At 34.2% G+C, this 20,668-nt stretch overlaps 2 protein-coding genes across 2 annotated transcripts; one reads left to right on the forward strand and one right to left on the reverse strand.

The window, feature by feature from the left end:
* The first annotated feature begins 4,656 nt into the window (after positions 1 to 4,656).
* On the forward strand, positions 4,657 to 5,790 carry LOC107642913 (Glutaredoxin family protein). The gene is made up of 4 exons (XM_016346419.3): positions 4,657 to 5,049; positions 5,133 to 5,206; positions 5,293 to 5,391; positions 5,533 to 5,790. Exons 1-4 carry the CDS (start codon positions 4,865 to 4,867, stop codon positions 5,586 to 5,588), a joined length of 414 nt encoding a protein of 137 aa, XP_016201905.1. The 5' UTR covers positions 4,657 to 4,864; the 3' UTR covers positions 5,589 to 5,790.
* Positions 5,791 to 6,412: 622 nt separating this feature from the next.
* Positions 6,413 to 9,279, reverse strand: LOC107640153 (S-adenosyl-L-methionine-dependent methyltransferases superfamily protein). Its single transcript, XM_021123041.2, has 8 exons — positions 8,342 to 9,279; positions 8,113 to 8,262; positions 7,774 to 8,044; positions 7,597 to 7,707; positions 7,346 to 7,520; positions 6,985 to 7,251; positions 6,707 to 6,901; positions 6,413 to 6,620 (listed from the first exon to the last, which is right to left on the reverse strand). Exons 1-8 carry the CDS (start codon positions 9,266 to 9,268, stop codon positions 6,413 to 6,415), a joined length of 2,304 nt encoding a protein of 767 aa, XP_020978700.1. The 5' UTR covers positions 9,269 to 9,279.
* Between the last annotated feature and the right edge of the window lie 11,389 nt (positions 9,280 to 20,668).

A 20,668-nucleotide genomic window follows, 5' to 3' on the forward strand; every position in this document is an offset into this window, starting at 1 on the left:
AAGTGCTGAAGACGAGGCGTATAAACCCCCACCTTCAGGCTTTGAGGATGACACCGATGATAGCTATGATAGCTATGAAGATGAAAGACTCATGAAGAAAACAAAGAGAAAAAGTGGCAAAATAGATAAGAAAGGTAAGAAAAAAAGCTGTTGAAAAAAAAGGATAATATAAGAAACAAAGTTGGGCTTAAACACTTTGGTGATGTTCAACTCCATTTGAACATGGAGTTTGCCACACTTGATCAATTCAACCATGCCTTAAAGGATTATACTATTGCTGAAGGGGGGAGAATTTTTTATGTCAAAAATGATAAGAGAAGAGTTAGATTTAAGTGTGCAAGTGGAAAAAATAAAGGCTATGATTGTAAAGGCAAAGTTTAAGGCTAAGTGTAAGACTAAAAGGATAAGAACAGGTGAGAACTGATAAAAAATTGTTCCAGTAATATGACCGTTTAAGGATAAGAACAGGTGAGAACCGGTAGAAAATCGGTTCAACTGACCCGTTCTAGAGAAAATTCCAAAATTGTTAAAAATGTGACTTGAACTTAGATCCTCCTTATTATTGCATGCTCTTCTTACTACTAAACTATGTTATTTCTTGTTATTTTATATGCTAATTATTAATTATATAGTAAAAACATACAATAATTTTGTTAATATTATTTTAATTTTATACTCACTTATATTTAAATTAATTATATTTTTTATTATTCATAATTATTAATATAAATATTATTAAACATATATAAATAAAAGTATCAAATATTTTTATTAATTACAATATCATTATTCTTTTTATGATTATATGATATTTATTAAATATTATTTTCAATAAAAATAATATAATGAATATAAATTAATTAGTTAATTATTGAAATAAAAAATAGTTACTTTAGTATGAAAATAAAATTAAAAAATTTTTATTATGAAAAATACTAGAATTTTATATACTTATTCAATGATAACTGAATTATAACTTGTTGATTATAATTTGTTGAAACTTGATTGTTTTTAAAATATTAGTGAAGATATCTATTTTAAATTTTAATTTTAGATTTTTGACTATTTTTTATTTACGTAGGACTGATTTTATCGGTTCAACTAGTAATTTATCAATTGAACCAATAAACTAATAAACCAATAGTCTAATCGATTCGATCACCGGTTTGATTTTTATAACTATGCTCTGGAGAAGTTCAAGAGGAATCTAATGCTGAAAACAATGGAAGATTAGGAACAAAAGATACTAAAACTGTGAAGGCAAATGCTCTAGCTATAGAAGTTGTACCAATAACCAATGAGACTACTATTGTCCCTAGCAGTGATGATAATGAATATCCCTGGCTGATCTATTGTGTCTGGAACAGTACTAGACGGTGCTACCAGATTAAGACCTACGAGCCTAAGCATACTTGTTCTAGGGAATTTGGGTCTAACATGGCCGATCATAACTAGGTGGCTGATAAATTAGAGAAGAGGTTATTGATCCAACCTCACGTGACTTATGGAAAAGCTTTTGATTATATTAAGATAGACTTTAAGGTGGTGTGCAATGACAAGATGATCTATAGAGCTTCAAGAGTTGCTAGAGAAAAATATGTTGGGAATGAGAGAGTTCAGTATGAAAAGTTGAGAGATTATCTCACTAAGAGTCACAGAAGCAATCCTGGCAGCATTGCATTGCTGGAAACAACCCCCACAATTCTTGGTTCACCACCATTGTTTAGCAAATTGTATGTCTGGATGGATGGGTGTAGGAATTTAGGGTTGGCTGCAGATCACTGATCGGATTGGATAGATGTCACTTGAAAGGATATTATGGGGGGTAACTGTTGTCTGCTATAGTTCAGGATGCAAACAATCACTTCTATGTGATTGCCTATGCAGTAGTTGACAGTTAAACAAAGAAAAGTTGGAAGTGATTTCTACAACTTCTCCAAGAGGACATTGGTAATTGCTCAACGGAAGAATGAAATTTTATCTTTGATCAGGAAAAGGTAAATGACAGTTATATTATTTATGTTTATATTGTTGTGAATATGTCTAACTGTATTTGAATTGAATTGAGTTGATGTGATGACAGCACCATTATTTTAATTTCACTTGGTGTTACTATATTTGAGGTGGCCTTATTGTATTTGTATTTGAATGGAATTGAATTGGCCTGATTGTATTTGAATTGAATTGTTGTGATCCTGAGTTGCTTGTTTATGTGTACTTGATGTGATTTTATTAGAATTGATGTCATTCTATTTGAATTGAATTGAGGTGATCCTGAGTTGTATTGTTCATTTTTTAGGGACCTATATGCCTGATGTGTTCATTCTTTAAAGACCTATCTGCCTGATAAATGATTCTTTGGAGGACTTATCTGCTTGATGAATGGTTTTACTCAAGATGTATGTGTTTGTTAAATGGTTTCTTCAGGATTCAAATTCACATCTTAAGCTTGTTTATTTGGATGTATTCTGCAGGATTTGCTGCCTGCTTTGCATGAGGTGATGTCGAATGCACACCACAAAAATTGTATACGGTACATTTGAAAGAATTTTATTGGGAGGTTCAAAGACAAACAACTAAAAAATATGGTGTGAGCGTGTGCAAAGAGTAGTACAGATGTAGAGTTCCATCATCATATCCAGAGGTTGAAGAGGATGAACGAAGAAACATGAGCATATCTTGCTAAGTTTTAACCCTTTTGTTGGACCAGATCCCATTTTAGCCACTAACCCAAACTTGACAATGTGACCAACAATATGAGTGAGGTCTGTAATGCCAAAATTAATCACTATAGGGGAAAGCCTATTCTCACCATGTTAGAGGAGCTTCCTTGCTACTTGATGAGAAGAATGACAAAATACAAGAAGGTTCTAAGCACCTACACTAAAGTATTGACACCAGTTCAGCAAAAAAAAATTGGAGGGCCTTATGAAGGATACTAAGTTCTGAACAGTTCAATAGACTGGTGACAACGATAGTAATGTGTTCGAAGTGCAGACACATTTAAAGAAAGTTAGTGTACATCTTGAAAGGCAAATTTGTACTTACAATATTTGGCAACTGACAAATAGTAATGACATGTTGTATTTGACTTATATGTAGTAAAGATATGCATTTTGCTACACTTATGTGAATTTTACTTAATTATTTGTAGGAATACCATATGTTTAACATTAACAACTATTTTTATAAGAATTTTTATAAAAATATACAATAAAAATCAAATTATAACTTATAACATAACGCATTATAAGTGTTGTTAAAATTAAAATCAGACTTTTTTTTTATATTTTGTGAATGTTTTTTAGCAATATTTAAAAAAAAGCGTTGCTAAATAATAAAAAATATTATTTTAATTTTAACAACACTTTTTGAAACACCATAATTACTGTATTTACAGTGACATAGATATATTAAAATAATCTATATAATAAAAAAACTCAAGGATAAGGAGAATTTATTTTTTTAGTAAATATTTTTAATTTTTAGTCATCATTCTAATTCTTTTATTCTAATAATACAACAATATACTTTTAACTCATGGTTTGTTAAAGACGAATTTTTCGAGGCTCTTCTCTGTTTCAAACCAAATAGGATCTGTCATTGGGGATTGTGGGTTTTGAGACGAGTTAGAGTGGATTTAGAACTTCCAGTGGAGGTGAGATTTATTCCAATGGGAGTTGAAATTAGTGGATCAATTGCATGAAACTTTAAGGCCTGTAGAGATAGCATGTGATATGCAAGATAGAGTTATATGGAAGTTTGACAAGGAAGGTATTTTTTCAACTAACTCTTTTGTGCAGGTGTTGCAGTCAGAAACACTTCTGGAGGACATCAAAGGCTATAATTTTACCAAAATATTATGGAATGGTTTGGTTCCGCCACGTGTGGAGTTATTTGTCTGGTTTATTTTTATAGGAAGAGTGAATACCAAAGAAAGATTGTATATACTAGGAATTATTAGCCACGGTGATAACATGTGTGTATTGTGTAAAAAAGATGTCGAACATATCTATCACTTGTTTCTTGGTTGTGAGTTTACCTGACAGGTGTGTTGTGAAAAGCTATTTGACTTTGCGAGGCTGTGGTCTATTCCGGTTTCACTGAAAGAATATTGAGAGTTGGACATGAGTCGTTAACAGGAAAAATGAGCGTATCATGTGGCTCATATGTTTCTTTGCAGTTATTTAAAATGTGTGGCTAGAGAAAAACAGACGAATCTTTAATAACAAAGAAGATGAAGTAGAAGAGGTGTTTCATAAATCTTTTATCAGTTACAGAAAATGGTGTAATTTGAATCTTTTTGTTGTTGATGATAATATCGGAGATAACATTAGAAATTATTTTTGGGTTTTAATTCGTTAGATTTTGATGTTTGAAACATTGTTTGAGACTTCGTCGCTCCATTTTGTGTTAAACTCGCTTATTCAAAAAAAAACTCACACTTTTAAATATTATTAATGAACTAGGAACAAAAGTCAATAAATTTTACTTGTTCTTTAAAATTTTTTATATAATATTAGTCTGATTAAACATAAATAATAATAATAATAATAATAATAATAATAATAAAATTTAATTTTAATAGAAAGCCAATTTAAAATACTCTACATGCATCAAAATTATATTCATAATAATAATTTTTGTTATAAATTCAGGTTAATTCAGTTTTAACAATAGAATCGAAAAAATTCTAAATTTCAGAGAGGGTTAGGGTTGGGGTTATTGGGGAAGCGAAACGTGAATCGATTGACGACTAGTATCAAGTATTCAATTAATCAATTGGCGCTGGATTCGGAAGAAAAAGGTGCGATTGTGGGTTTGAGGATTGAGGAATAAGCGAAAGAAGCTAAGAAGAAAGACGATGAGGAGGTCGGGGATGAGGGTGGTTGCGACGGTGTCTGTGTTGTCCTTAATCTTTCTATATTGGAACTGGAGGGGGGTGAGGGTGGGACCCACTGGAGTGGAAGCGTCGAATTCCGTGTCTGCCTTTGTTCAGAACGCTATCTACTCCAACCGCATCACCATCTTCTCCAAATCCTATTGCCCGTCCGTCATCTTCTCTCTTCGACCTCTTTATTATTAGGGATTAGGGATTCCGCCGACTCAATTTTCAATTTTCATGTTGCTAGGTATTGTTTGCGTGCCAAACGCATCTTTGCTGATCTGAACGAACACCCTTTTGTGGTCGAGCTTGATCTCCGAGGTATTCTACTATTCATTCATTCACTCATTCTGTCTCTATCAATTTGCCGCCTTATGTTACAATCAGTTTTTTTTTTTTTAATGTAGATGATGGGTATCAAATTCAGAGTGTGCTTCTTGATTTGGTTGGTAGAAGCACTGTCCCACAAGTATTTGTCAATGGAAAACATATTGGTGGATCAGATGGTTAGTTATTACCAATAACTTGCTGCTTTTGTTATGTCAATCATATCTAGCTATTCATTTTTGAATTATTATCCTTCTTTCCTTCTTTCTTTCTGTGTCTCGTTACTCACTACTACTTTTTCGTTGTTTATGGCATTACAGATCTCAGAGCTGCAGCACAGAGCGGTGAATTGCAGAAACTTCTCAGTTCAACTTGACATATTGTTAATGCCAAAATTATAGTTAGATTCTCTGTCTTGTTATTTCGAGGGGTCATTCTATAATATCTATAGGAAAGGTTGAGGAGCTCGAATTGATTTCCTTGGTTTAATGCTTATTATAAAGATACAAAATATCGATATACTCGTTGTGGAGCTGGAAAATGGAAATTATAGATATGGATCATTGAAGACAGTGAAACAACTATTAAGCCTGCGAGGAGTGTTAGGATCGGCAACTTTTGTGTTTTGTAACCATCAATTGGCCATCAATGGTGTGAGATTATATCCAATGGTGGGAGATTATTCATTTTTTCTTTTGATAGTTAAGTGCTGGCCACAAAACACAAAAGTTGCTGGCCCTCTAAACTTTCTCTAAGCTAAATTCTATCATTTTTTGTATCCATATCTTGACAAGATTGTTTCAACCGGGAAAAAAAAAAGCAGAAGCCTCAGCAGGAGGCAAAGGTCAAACAGTGAATTGTCTTATGAACCCTCCTTTCTATTAAAAGTTTAAAACAGAAAACGCTTTCAGATTCACGCATTGGACGAATGGTTCTGCTACAAATAATCTAACAAAGTTGGAATTAACTGTATCGAATGTTTGCATAGAACAGAATTACAAGACAGTCTATATTGACCTAAAGAAGTCTAAATTTGCCTATAGGTGTATGTCACAACACTGTCGTATGTTATGTGCTACCATGAGCAATTATACTTTTTCTGGACACTTAAGAATATGAGATTCCAAACACATGAAAATGCAATGGCACAGCTTTGTCTACCAACAAATCTTAAAAATAAACTGTATTTGAATTCTCTCATCAGGACGAAGCTATACTGTCGGGTCTCCAATGGCCTTTCTTTGCACATAGAAAACCCTCTTGTTTTTTGGAGACGGTTATTTCCCACTGCAGGGATTTTAACAAAGCCTCTATTTCTCCAATGGTGCTAGCTTCATCACGAACAATCAATTTACCCTCCGGTCTGAGTATTCTGTCAACCTCTGCCATGACAGGAACAAGTTTGCACCTGTGGATCCAAAATAAACAAAAACGGATCAATGTACTGCAATTCCTCTAGTGTGGATGAAGAAGGATCACTACTACCATCCATACCTCTCCTTAAGCTTTGAGAAAAGATGATCTGCATGCAAAATATCATAAGTTCGTGGATAGGTGCTAAAGGATTCACACCAGTCATGGTATATCCCAAACAGACCCCTCTCATAGATGATAGGAAGTGTGTCTGGTGCATCTACGTTCACCACATTGAATACCCAAACAGGGAGATCTTTCAAAGCTGCTGCAAATCTGCACACACACACAAACACACACGGTGTTTACATTATGTATCTCACATAAATGAAAATGTATATAGTAGTAAGAATCTTTACCCCCCATAAACAGCTCGCATGTCCATGATGTTTCTCACGCCAGACCAAGTTATACCAGCATTACTCAGCTCATCCACAACATTCTTCCAGCGATCATTGTCCGCTGCAAAATCTTGAGAAGCCGGTTTTCCATAGATCCCCGTCTCCGAATCGTTTAGCCAATATGGAGTTTTGTGCAACCGAGCAGGCCAAGCTTCCGGCCATTTGGCTCCTCTCTCAGCCTTGTTAACAGGCACCTTGTGCATACAAGCCTGTAGAGGTACATACCTGGTAATATAACAACTCATTCAGGAAATTATGATCAGAACAAAAGAACTAAAACTTATGGTAAAACTATATTAGAGTCCATTGATGCATGTACCAAGCAGCATTCGGATCATCATCATCCTTGCACAAGGGAGGTTGGTTCTGTTCTCTTTGCTCGTAGCATTGATTGGAAGTTGGTTTGCGAAAAAAGGCAGCACCAACACGGTTTAGTTCATCCTTGTTGATAGTGACAAGTTCCCAGCACATGGTCTTTGTGAGTGCAGTCATTTCTAGAGGAGATTTTATAACAAGTGAGTTGCTATAAAATGAACAGCAATTTGTTGACACACAAGATATATAGCTTACCCTCCCATATGTGAACATCTTCTGGTAGCTTCTGGTATACAGGAGTAGCAGACCACACGAAATAACCCCCTGGGCGCAGAAGTCGATTCAATTCCAAGAGCAACATACCACCTAGAAAAGAGAGTTTGCAAGTGAGGCATGCACGCATGAAGAAAGAAAGAAAATGATTGAACATACCGTCAGCATGCCAAGGTACACGACAACGCGCACAATGCAGGAGATCAAAGGCACGGCTAGGGAATGGGAGCCTCTGAGAACCCATGACAGCAGATATGGCGGGTATCCCTCGCTCGAGGGCGAACTGAACTTGCGCTTCATGTTCGTCTTTTGGCGCCAAAGACATGGCAATAACATCTCTTTCGAACAAGTATCCTCCAAAACTTCCAACCCCACATCCAACATCCAATATCACCCGAGTATGCTTCCCCCATCCAATCCCAGCTTCAGCCTGACACACACAACCACATTCACATTGGCTCAACATACAATTAACAAATCAAAGTGTAATTCACCTACCTGCTGAAGAAAATCAATGTAGTGGAGGGCTCCATGAATGAACTGGGTTCCGCCTCCAGGGAATGTTAAGTATTCACCCGACACCTTCACCCAATTCTGGTGCCCCTTCACCTGCGCTAGCTTTACGTGTGGCACGTTGTGGTACCATATCTGTGCCAACACAAGACAGTAATGATTACTTGTGCTGAGCATGAATGAATGAAATTAAGCGTGAAAGAAAGTAAGTAACCTTTTCCCTGCTGTGAGGCCATTCCACGGGTTTCTTGTAACCTTGGGGAAGAGGAACAAGGCAAGTAGGTGCATCCTCAGGGCAATGCCTTTCCCTGTGCTCAAAGTGCTTCGTGCTGCGAAGTCTCTTTATGGCCTTCTCGTTATCCAAACACGGTATGTAGTCCGCACCTGCCGTCGTGTTGCACACTTGCCACGTCAGCTGATCTTCGCTCCCCTCTCCGCCCTTTGACTCTCCCTTCTGCCTCTTCGACTCATCTGCCTGCGTCGACCATGCTTTCTCTTTCTCCTTTTTCTTCTTCTTTTTCTTCTTCTTCTTTGCTCCCTCGCCTCCATCTGTCTCTCTCGTCTTTCCCATCTCTCCCTTCTCTTCCTTCAACTGCTCTCGATTTGCTTCCTCCTCCTCCATTTTAACATCTAGGGCCTTGCTAGTTACCTCTTCCACATTCGTGGTAGCATGTTCTGAACCTACCTCACTTACTACAGATGCAGCTTGTTCCTTTTGCGTTATGGAGCTTTCCTCGGATATCTGAGAGTCAGTAATGGCAGCAGTGTGCTGTTGGCTTTGTCCATCGTGTTTGTGGTCGCCGGACTTGATGGCATCCTCAGGGAGATGGCCGGGGTTGTCACCGAAAACCGGAGTTACAGTATCTCTCTTGTCCTTTTTGTCTTCTGTTATTGTGTCATCAGCGATGTCATCGGCGACAGTTTCGGTGTCGGTGGTATCAATGGCGGTGCGGGTGGAAGTTTCGTCATCGGGGGAGACGACGGAGTTGGAGCTGAGCATCCAAACGCCAAAGATGCATAGTCCAATGAAAACCAATATTGTTAAGGTTGATACGTAAGATGGAGATGAAGATGATCTCCTACTGTTCCGTGACTTGAACAGTGCCATACCATGAGAATGCTTGTCTTGTCGTGTGTGCATGGACACAGAAATGTATGCTAATGGCAAGAAACAAAAACTTAGAACTGTTCAAACGTGAAACTTGGAATGCATTGATGATCCAAAAGAGTCGGAGTAGGAAAATTTGACGACACAGAGAAATCTCACTCTACCCCTTACTGTTAGGACTTTTTCTTTTCCTTCATTATTCTATTAAATCATTTAATTAATGTGTTGAAGAAGAAGCCTAAGGAGTTTTTTGTTTGTGTTGAACGAGACCATTGTTATGGGCCCTTTTTTCGGTATTCTGACTTTTGTTATGATTATTCTGAAGGCCCAAATATTCTTTCTCCTAGGCCTTGGATCATTATTTTTTCATAAGACGATGGAACAGTCCAAACAAAAACAATAAAACTAAAGACGAGGTATAATGGTTTCCACTTTCCAAGTCCCCTGACCAAAAACAATATGGAAGATGGATTCCAAGGAAAATTATTATTTATTTATTATTATTAGTATGTGTAGGGTATGGTTGGAACAAGACGAACTCTGGTTTCTCTAAGGGAGGGATTGTAGAGTTGTCAATAATCAAGGACCTGAAACAGAAGAATTGTTACTCTCACTATAACAACCAAAATAATAAGTGTCTTTTTTTTCTTTTTAAGGTTTTGTTAACAAAAGTCATTTTTATTAGAAGTTTTTAAGGGTTTTTTAATCAAATACACAACAGATGCATTAACAGCTTCAAATATTTAACTATTCAATACAAACTCACTATATTGAAAGATATTTTAACACTCGTTAATTAACTTCTTTTTTTATACTTAACTTGCATACTGAATTGATATATATATTTTAATTTATTATTAGATGAAATATTGAATTTATTTCATGTAAGTTCTACAATATCGTAATTAATAAATGAAAAATTGTAATGCTACTAATCAGCTAAACATAAAAAAATATTTGCTCTCGCTCTCTCCGAAAAAATTTTAAATCCTAGAAGGCTAATGTTTCCATCTCAGCTAACAAGACAATGGCGACATTTTCCTTATTTTTCTGTAATCAAAATTTGTAGTCACTCTCAACTCATTGTTGAACATAGAGAATGTATGTTTTTTTTTCAGAGTTAAGTCTAATATTTCTTCTTCTTAATGGAAGTTTCGTTTAACTTTTTTTATAAATAAAATTTTGGGTAAATAATTTTTCTGGTTCCTAATTATTTATTTGAAGGATAAAATATCTTTTTTGAATTCAAAAATTCATAATCAATTTCTAATCACTTAAGTAATTGGTCTAAATAGCCTTCCGTAAATAGTAATTTATTGACGTGTCAAGAACCATTTAGACTAATTACTTAAATGGTTAAAGACCAAAATTTTCAAATTGTGCATAGATATTATGTTCTTGTGGTAAATAGTTAGGAACAGAAAAGAATATTTATTTTAAATTCTTTTTCAAAAAAAAAAAAAATGTATGTTAGTTCTACTTAGTTCATACTCAGAAGTCAACATTTTCTCCAAAATCAAAGCGGGGAGAAAAGGAGTGTAATTTGCTGGGAAAGCTAAGCGGAGATGATGGACAACTAACTAACTATATATCCATGTCAACTACTTTTTTTTATGTTTGAAAAACATGTCAACCACTTATGCATGTGTGTCATAAATCTTAATCGTGCTTTTCGGGTTCCGAGTGAACACTGAAATTCAATACCAACCATTGCTTAATTCTTTTCCTTCTTATATACCTTTCTCTTTCGATGGCACATTATGTTAGTTCAGTGATGGGTGGGTTGGCCGTCTTTTCATTCAATCCAAACCAAAAAGCGAAAAACGCATACATGCACAACTTGCTCTACCCACGTGATCAAATCTTCATTAAATGCAATAATTATAATAATTAGTGCTTTTAATATTGCATCCAAACGCAATATATCCATTATATTAATTGATGTGATCCTCCTCCCACCCCAAAATGCAAGAACAAATGTTTTTTTAGTAATTCACATATTATCGTATGATTTTTTTTTTTCAGATGAGTTGAACGGTCTTCACATTATAACACAACACTTTTAAGAAATTTTTAATTATCATTTGGTATCAACCAAATTTCGAACTCAAGTGTGATTACTCAAGAGGCAAATAAATTATCATTACGCCAAGACCTCAACTACTACTACACATGTTTATTCATTTCAATTTCATACCCTGCCAATCAAATTTTCTAAATCTTTTTTTGGAATCAGCTCTCTAAGACTATGAGATTCTATCATAGATACCAAAAGTTTAATATACAATGTAAAGAAAAAAGAATTTGGTGATCTATTTCCACTTTGTTTCCCTCACAGAGATGATAATCGACTATATCGGTGTTCGGATAAACTAACCAAAGTGGTTTTTCGAGACCTTGCAACCTTCTTCACACAAACTAGAGTAATTGGTACTTGGAAAAATATTCCAATGGCTAAATGAGTGAATAGTTTTTGATAGTGTTTTATGCATAAAAAACTGTATGTGTACCTCCCTTGTTAGATTCTAACTTGTTTTATAAGGTTGATTCCCAGGCTAACGACTTTATGCCTTTATTAGTCTTAATAGGCTTTTACTATTCCATTAAACGGTTTATATTTTGCATATTGATTGTTTCCTTTGATTAATCCATTCCCCAAATCCTAAGTCCGATACTCAAACTTTTACTCTTTTTGCCTTTTACTTTTAAATTTGAAAGAGTTAAAAAAACTTTGCAGGATTCCATGAGTCGTAGAGTAGTGGGCATATATAAAAAAGAGGTGGTGAGTGAGAGGGGAGTATTGATTTCAAGGGTCATATGGCCCACGCCATCTATATAAAATAATGTTATATGTATTATTTGATGTATATTTCACTTTGATATCAAAGTTGATGTATAAGAAATAAAAAAGATAAAAGGTTTTTTAATTGCAAAAATAATATATACAAAAAAAATTTATTATTGTATTTTTAAGAACTAATTTGAAGTATTTAATCTTTTCAATAGTCAAATTGACAAACACTTAATTTTTAGACCATATTGACTATATATAACAAGAAGGAATGCTAAGGAATGCTGTTTGCAGATTCTTAATGCCTCTTTATTAATTGATTAATTAATTATCTTTCTTTAATTTTCTAACCTTTAACAATTAATTAAGAATAAGCGCTTAGCTTGTGACCTAGTGTTAATAATCAAGACCTATGTAAGACTATAGTGTTGGGGTCACACTCATCACTCATCAGAGGTTACTGTGAATAATGTTTTTACTTAATTAGTGCAATGCAGCTAGATATAGATCATGGACACACTGATAGCAACTTTCTTGGAAACCCGGAATTATAGGTCAAACTTTGAAAGTTGCAAGTTAATCACCGGAAAAGATCAATAATTGGATCAAATTGTTCATCAGTACCACATCATAATATCGTTGAGATTAGACAGTCATTAACTTATTAGTAGCCAGATTCTGAGTTAGCCCTATATGTATATATGTATAATATAATATCCTCCATGCAGTCCCATCAAGCAATTAGCGAGCTTAAATAATCTGTTTACTGTTCCATATTTGAACATTGATTTATCCTTAAAATAATTATTCGTGTGAACTATTCTCGATCATCAAGTAATTAAGCAGCAGGGCCTGTAAAAGAATGAAAGCGAAAAGAGATAAAGAAGTTTCATATTGCCATTATGACGAGTGAGCACAAATCTATTAAATAATAATAATCATGCAAAAGATATAGAGATGTTGCAATGTTACTTACTATTTTGGGCGGTGCATCACTTTCACCATTGTAGATATGGATGGTACTAATTACCTCATTGTCCAATCAAAGCCCACTACAAAAATTGATGATGAAAATTCCATAGGGCCGGTCACAGCAATTTAAATTAATAAATATAGATATATAATGTGTGCTTTTCATTTAATCAAGTCATTTGAACAGAAATATAATATAACCATACTTTTATGATTGGAGGGGTCCGAAATTAACAACCAGTGTGGTGACACGTTGTGGATTCTAGTTAACAAAGACCCTAGAGGGAGATTAATTAATCATTTGAGACATTATTTGATAACGAAAATGATAAGTACTATATATACACACTTTTGGAACAATATATACCAATCAAATTGTTGATCTAAAAGGATGAGATTCTGTCCCTTTAATATGTAAATGTATGTGTGTGATGTATGCGTACGTACGCGTGCAAGGTGCAACCAAATCTGAATTCAGTGTGAGTGTGGACACTGAACAGGGACTTTGAAACACTGAACAAGCACTACACACACACACATATATACATATACCATGATTGATGACCTGGGTTTCATAACTCTGTAGGTCGTGGGGCATAGGACAATGAAACTGGAACACACAAGAAAAGAATGGGACACAAAGTCCTTAAGTCATGTGTTGTATGTTCTTTTTGGAAACCAAACCACTTTATGTATGGGTTGGTCTCATTTTTCATTTTACCTCTAAACAACACATTGGGCCAGGTTATCGTCACTCTCTACTTGTTTATTTCGTTGACCCAAATATTTATTTTCTAAATTAAAAAAATAATTTGTTAGTAAACATGACAATGCAAGGACCTCTTGGGACAAGGAGCAACAGTGTTCGAAAGTGAGGAGAATGATGGAAATTAAAGGGTTGTTTTTGGTCTTTTGACTAAAGGCATGGTTCTTGAAGTGACATTGGCATCGACTTTCTTTGCTCCCCACATGATCAGTCTTCATAAAGTGGTCTGCCAAAAGAAGAGCTAAAAAAATTAACTCTTCCACTCCGCAAAACCATAATAATTATTGGTCATCAAAGTAGTACATACAAGTAGTACTCATCAATTATATTAGGCACAAAACAGTGCAAGTCAATGATACCATTAAAAAGCCTCTAAGCTTGATTAGTAGTGTGGGGATTTCTAAGCCCCCCACATAAATAGTTACGTACTTACGTCCACAACAAGCCTTGCATGTGTTGTAATTTACTGCAATTTTCAAAATCGTTGAATTTTAGGTAAGCTTTGCATACAGGGCATTAAATAATTGATGGAACGTTTATGAAACTTAACATTGTGAACCAAATAGTACTACTATCTATACACAGTTGGAATTCGAAAACGATTTAACTATTTTCTTTTTTAGAAAATCAATTAATTCTCCTAAGTATTTTTTTATATATTTTATATGGATTTGAAGGGTGAAAAACCCTAATTATTTAATGTGTGAAGAAGTGATCAGAAATGAAATTGTCTGTAGTTGCTATAGCTTGATGGCTAGGTAGAGAAGACAAATAAGAAGAAAGGCCACTTTCTCGGTTATAAGACTCGCAGAGATGGAAAGCCTTTGCTCTATTTGTCTTCTTTTAGATAGCAACCCTACGGTCAAGAAAAATTCCTTCATCACACTCTCTTGACTTGTCAATTTCTCTTTCCACACTTGTGATTCAATTCAGCTAATTTCGTACAAGTTTTGAGAGAATGGAATTTATGATCTTCAATTTCTGCAAATACTTCATATTAAATTCAATTTCTCTTAACTCTTTCGCTTTTGTTTCAATTTTGAATGCGTGCATCGGTAACAAGTATGCGGTTAACTTATTACTACTATATCTTCTTATGACATGCATTAATCAATTATTCTGTACAACTATTTTTCTTAAACAAAAACATTTCCCACTAACTATATATATATTTATATACATCCCTAGCTATCTATTAAGGACAATTATGTGCATACCACTGTATATACGTGGACCAGTAGTCTAATAAGCTATCAATTAATTTAGTCACATCTATATATATACCTAGCTAATGAATGGTGCATCACATGCATCCAAGCAACAGTAGATTTGAAAGCATTTCGTGTTAAAAAATATAATTATTTATATTTTTTATTTATTTAAATTTTTGAATAGAAAATTAATTTTATAATATATTATCAGAATTTTTATATGAATGAATGAAAATTTAAACAAATTAAAAAAAATTACTAGAAATATAATCAATTAATTATTTGTGTTTTTTTATTAATGTAAGATTTAAAAAAAAGTAGTTTCATACAATTTTTAAAACACATGCTACAATAAAGTATATATGTTAGAATTTCATATATCACAATTAACGCTATGCATTATTGGTTAGAAATTGACTAATAATTTGAAAATTTTGAGTTAAAATTTATATGGGTGATGTTAGGCATACTTTAATTTTTTCATTTAACCATTAGTCTATCTTGTTAAAAAATTATTTAATTTTTTTAATTTATTTGTGGACAATACATATATTAATTACAGGGTATTGCTATACATCCAAGTATTTTTTAATCCAAGTTTATTCAAATAGGTCCAACACCAATAAAAACCACTCATTAAAAGAGCGTCATTACATGCGCTTTTTCTTCTTCTTTTTCTTCTTCTTCTTCTTTCAAATACACGCATACGTCTTCTCCTTCTTCTTTAAATTCACGTATACATTCTCCTCCCCCTCCTCCTTCTTCTTCTTCGCGCATGCAGATTCTTCTTCTGCTTCTCCTCTTCTTCCTCCTCCTCTTCTTCTTCTCCTCTTTTGTTATTGTCATCACCAACAACATCAATATTTTGCTAATGACGTGTTCGGTTCATTATGTAGGAAGCTGTTTTGAATTTGATTTTATATAATGGATAATGTTCCGTTCATTTAGTACTATACAATTGTTTCACCTTAATGACGTGTTTGGTTTATTATGCAGAAAGCTATTTTGAATTTGATTTTATATAATGGATAATGTTCCGTTTATTTAGTACTATACAATTGTTTCACCTTAATAACATGTTCAGTTCATTATGAATTGAATTGAATTATTTTGAATTGAATTGAATTGATAATCTCTAAAAGGAGGAGATCAAGAAGGAAAGAAGAAAAATCTTTCTGTGTAAATTTAGAAGGAGGAGGAGGAGGAGGAGAAAGAAACGGAGAATGAGAAGGAGAGAGCACGTAAATTGAAAAGTTGTTACAACAACTTGGATAGACTTGGATAAGAATTTTACTTGGACGTAGAGTTTTATTCTTAATTATAATCACAAATTATGCTATTTCAAATTAAATTGACTTATATAATAATGATCTTATTTATTATTATAAATGCTAAATTAAATAAGGCAAAATTACTTTTGATTTGGAATTAAATAAAAATAAAACCATATATTATCTTTATGGGCTTTAAATACTATTTTTATTTGGAATTTAGGATTTAATGGATGTCATACTCAAATATAAATAGTGACTTCAGGATTTCGGTCCCCAACATACCAAAGTCGCTTCAACAACTATTTTTTCATAAGAAAAGTTGCAATTCAGCCACCCTATTAGAGATACAGAACAAATTTTCAATTTCTATGAGTAAAAGTACGCTTCTCCACTATGATATATATAATTTTGGTGATTCAATATGAATGATTTGAATTATAAAATAATTTATTACAACAAGTGGTATCAGAATCATTCATAATTTAGCCATAAAAAATATTCAGTTTTATTTTTTACTATGCGTCAATATGTGTGTATATATATATCATATATGAAACGTAACTATGATTAGATCATAACAATAATAAAGTAACTGCTCTAGTATGCAAAGAAGAAAAAAATAAATTAAAAAATTATTTCTAAAGCTACTCTTTTTTTTTTTTTTTTGAATGAACTCATTAGCTACTATCGTTGAAATTGATAAACAATCACCAGAAAAAGAAGATTTGGTGACGAAGAGCACAAAAAAAGTCAAGATGGATGGAGAAGATCAAGCAGAAGAACATATGAAGATCACACAGGAAGGAGAAAAGTCAGAGAATATTAAAGAGTCTAAAAACTCGCTGGAGAATGTTGTTACCTTTATCAATAGTGCATCCAAAGGTTCCAAGCTTTCCTACAAGAAAAGGCTGATGAATGACAGGCTTGAAAAGCTGAATCTATATGAAATCGTCGAGATGGTCACAGAAGACTACATCTCCGATGAGAATCCAATGGAACATATGGAGAAATCACAGACTCTTTTCAATCCAAATCCTGTTATAGAGGTGTCTTTGGAAGAATATGATGAATGGTGCAGGGCGTGGAAGCAAGCATTCATCGTTAAGCCCTTAGAGAAGAGTTTGAATTTACAGACTATGGAACGGTGGATAAACCGGAGATGAACAAAGAAGGAAGCAGTTCGTGTGATGGACCTTGTCGGAGGGTACTTCCTAGTGTGATTCTCTAGCCAAGAGGATTATTCACATGCTTTATTTGAGGGTCCTGGATGATCGCTGATCATTACCTCTTGGTTCAAAGGTGGCGACCTTTATTCATTCCCCAAGAGAGTGAGGTTAAAAAGGTTGTTGTTTAGATCAGGATTTCCAATCTCCCAGCCGAATTATATAATAGTTATTTCTTATGGAATGTTGAAAAATCTATTGGAACCATACTCAAAGTGGATGAACACATATCTATTCACTCAAGAGGTAAATTTACACGCATTTATGTAGAAATTGATTTAAGGAAAAAGCTGGTGTCATCTTTCTCAGCCTTGGGAAAAGAATTTAGGCTAGAATACGAAGGTCTTCATCTAATATGTTTCAATTGTGGTAAATACGGACATAAATGTGATGGATGTCCAAAGAAGGTGAAGGGAGTAAATGATAGACAACAATCTCAAGTAGCTACTGAAGGGAAAAACGCCGCCGCGGTCCAAGGCCAGCCAGCATCAATGAATAGAGGAAATCATGTTAGGAAAGATCTGATTGCAACGAAAATTCGGGGGTGATAGAAATAGCTATTGGTTAAGTTAAGGAATGCCACGAGCATCAATCTGGGGAGGAAAATCAGATATAACTGTTGTAAATGAGAAAAGTTTATATGATTGTCAAAAAGCTCCAGAGAAAAAATTTTGTCCCTGCACCCCTTTTTACTTGGCAAAGAAAGACTACAAAGAGAATACTAGATTGTTTTATTAGCAATTTTGACTTTTTTGATATTTTCTCAGATGTTGGTGTCAAACATTTATCCAAACTAAAGTCTGATCATCTTCCCATTTTGCTGGATTTTCAATTAACTCAAAGGGAAGGAGTTAAGCCTTTCATATTTCCTACCCCTTGGGTTTTGCATGAGGATTATAATAATATGGTTACAAGTAGCTGGCTGGAACAAAATAGCTTGTTACAGAATATTAGCAACTTTGTCAGCACAGCTAAGACTTGGAACAAAGAAGTTTTTAGGCATATTTTTAAGAAAAAACAACGCATTTTTCTAAGGTTTGAAAGGATCAACAAAAAGAACTCTTTCAACGATAATCCCTTCTTGGAAAAACTCCAAAAAGATTTGTGAAAAGAATATGAGACAATAGCAATTCAAGAGGAGACTTATTGGCAACAGATGTCTAGATATGATACCATTAAATTCGGTGATAAAAATTCAAAATATTTTCACTCAAAGACAAATGAAAGATGTAAGAGAAACAAAATCACAGCCTTAAAGAGTGAGGAAGGCGAATGGGTGGACAATGTGGACACTCATAAAGTTTGGGGTGTTAATTTTTTTAACAATCTCTATTGTTCAGAATCTGATTATAATGACTTTTTTGTTTCTAATCAATTTCCTAAATTACAGGATATAAAGTATCAGGATATGGCTAAGGAGGTATCAAACAAAAAGATTAAGGATACGATTTTTTCTATGGAAAGCTGGAAGGCTCCGGGAAGCGATGGTCTCGCAGCCAAATTCTATCAACAAGCCTGGAATATGGTGGCAAATTCACTTACGACTTGGGTGAAAGAAGTTTTTAATGAGCCTCACAACATAACAGAAGTGAACAAGACTCTAATAGCTATTATTCCCAAAATTTTCTCACCAAAAAATTTTGGACATTTTAGACCTATTAGTTTCTCTAATGTTTGCTATAAAATTGTGACTAAACTCATTGCATCTAGATTAAAAAAATATATGCCTTCTCTTATCTCTAATACTCAATCAAGTTTTGTGCTTGGCAGAGTTAGTGCAGATAATATCTTAGTAGCACAAGAGGTGGTTCACACCATAAGGAATAAAAAATATGAAAAAGGTTTGATGGCAATTAAAATAGATCTAGAAAAGACCTATGACAGACTTAATTGGCTCTTTGTGATGGACTCCCTCAAAGATGCAGGGATCTCGGATCAAATTCGAAGTGTTATTAGCTTTTGTATATCGACAACATCCATGAACCTTGTATGGAATGGCTCTCCATCAGAAAGCTTCTCCCCAAATAGAGGAATCAGACAGGGAGATCCTTTTTTCTCGTACCTCTTTGTTTTGTGCATTGAACGTTTATCCCATTTAATAAATAAATTAGTCTATGATAAGAAATGGGAACCTATAACTCTATCAAGAGGAGGGCCTAAAATTTTTCATCTCTGTTTTACAGATGACCTAGGTCTCTTTGCAAAAGTGGATAGAAAACAAGTTCATATTATCAAGGAGGCTTTAAATCATTTTTGTGAGAGTTCGGGACAGAAAAAAACCTTGGCAAGTCTTGTGTGTATTTCTCTAATAATATTAATCATACCATGAAACAAATATTGAGGGAAGACTTAGGAATCAACCTCACAGCTAACTTGAAAAAATACTTGGGAGTCCCTCTCATTCATGAAAGATGCAATCAACAATAGTTTTTATTATTGACAAGATGCAAAGCAAAATATCTAGTTGGAATAGAAGGACTCTCTCCTTAGTCGGGAGGTGCACACTTGTACAATCAGTGTTATCAACTATTCCTAGCTACTGCATGCAAACCATGAAGATTCCAGTAGTAGTGTGCAGCAAGATAGACAAAATTTGCAAAAATTTATTATGGAAAAGCAGTGATGAGAAAAAGAAAATACATCTTCTTAGTTGGGACAACGTGTATAAACCGAAAGAGAAGGGTGGGTTAAGCATTCGAAAGGCACAAGATTCTAATTTCCTATTTCTAATGAAGCTTGCTTGGGGCCTCATCCACAATAGAGAAGTGCTCTGGGTTAAGGTTATGCGGGTAAAGTATGGTTGTGGCGAAGGTACCATGCCTAATATTCAACACAGATCAAGTAATTCTAATACATGGCTCGGGATTACTAAAGTCTGAAAAAAATTTAAAAGTAACCTTATTTGGAAACTAGGAAATGGAGTTATGGCTTCTTTTTGGAAAGAACAACAGGTCCCAGATTTTACAGAGCTTTCGGAGGTATCTCTAGTTAAGTTAGATGAAAACAAGCTAAATGAGAAAGTATCAGATTATGTAACAGAAGATGGCAAGTGGGATTGGGAAGCGCTAAACCTGGTTCTACCTGAGAAAGTTATAGATGTTATTCATACTATTAAAGCACTTAACCCCTATGTTGGAGATGATTTCATCAGCTGGCTAGCTAATCTGAATGGTAATTTTTCTATCAAATCAGCTTA

The sequence above is a fragment of the Arachis ipaensis genome, chromosome B5, assembly GCF_059453495.1.
Source record: "Arachis ipaensis isolate K30076 ecotype BB chromosome B5, ASM5945349v1, whole genome shotgun sequence".
Classification (NCBI taxonomy): Eukaryota; Viridiplantae; Streptophyta; class Magnoliopsida; order Fabales; family Fabaceae; genus Arachis; species Arachis ipaensis.

Coding starts and splice junctions, on each gene's coding strand:
- LOC107642913 (XM_016346419.3), top strand. CDS start 4,865: ATGAGGAGGTCGGGGATGAGGGTGGTTGCGACGGTGTCTGTGTTGTCC. Junction 5,050..5,132: donor TTCTCCAAATCCTATTGCCC/GTCCGTCATCTT, acceptor TCATGTTGCTAG/GTATTGTTTGCGTGCCAAAC. Junction 5,392..5,532: donor ACATATTGGTGGATCAGATG/GTTAGTTATTAC, acceptor ATGGCATTACAG/ATCTCAGAGCTGCAGCACAG.
- LOC107640153 (XM_021123041.2), bottom strand. CDS start 9,268: ATGCACACACGACAAGACAAGCATTCTCATGGTATGGCACTGTTCAAG. Junction 7,252..7,345: donor GATGATCCGAATGCTGCTTG/GTACATGCATCA, acceptor TTATATTACCAG/GTATGTACCTCTACAGGCTT. Junction 6,902..6,984: donor ATGCGAGCTGTTTATGGGGG/GTAAAGATTCTT, acceptor GTGTGTGTGCAG/ATTTGCAGCAGCTTTGAAAG.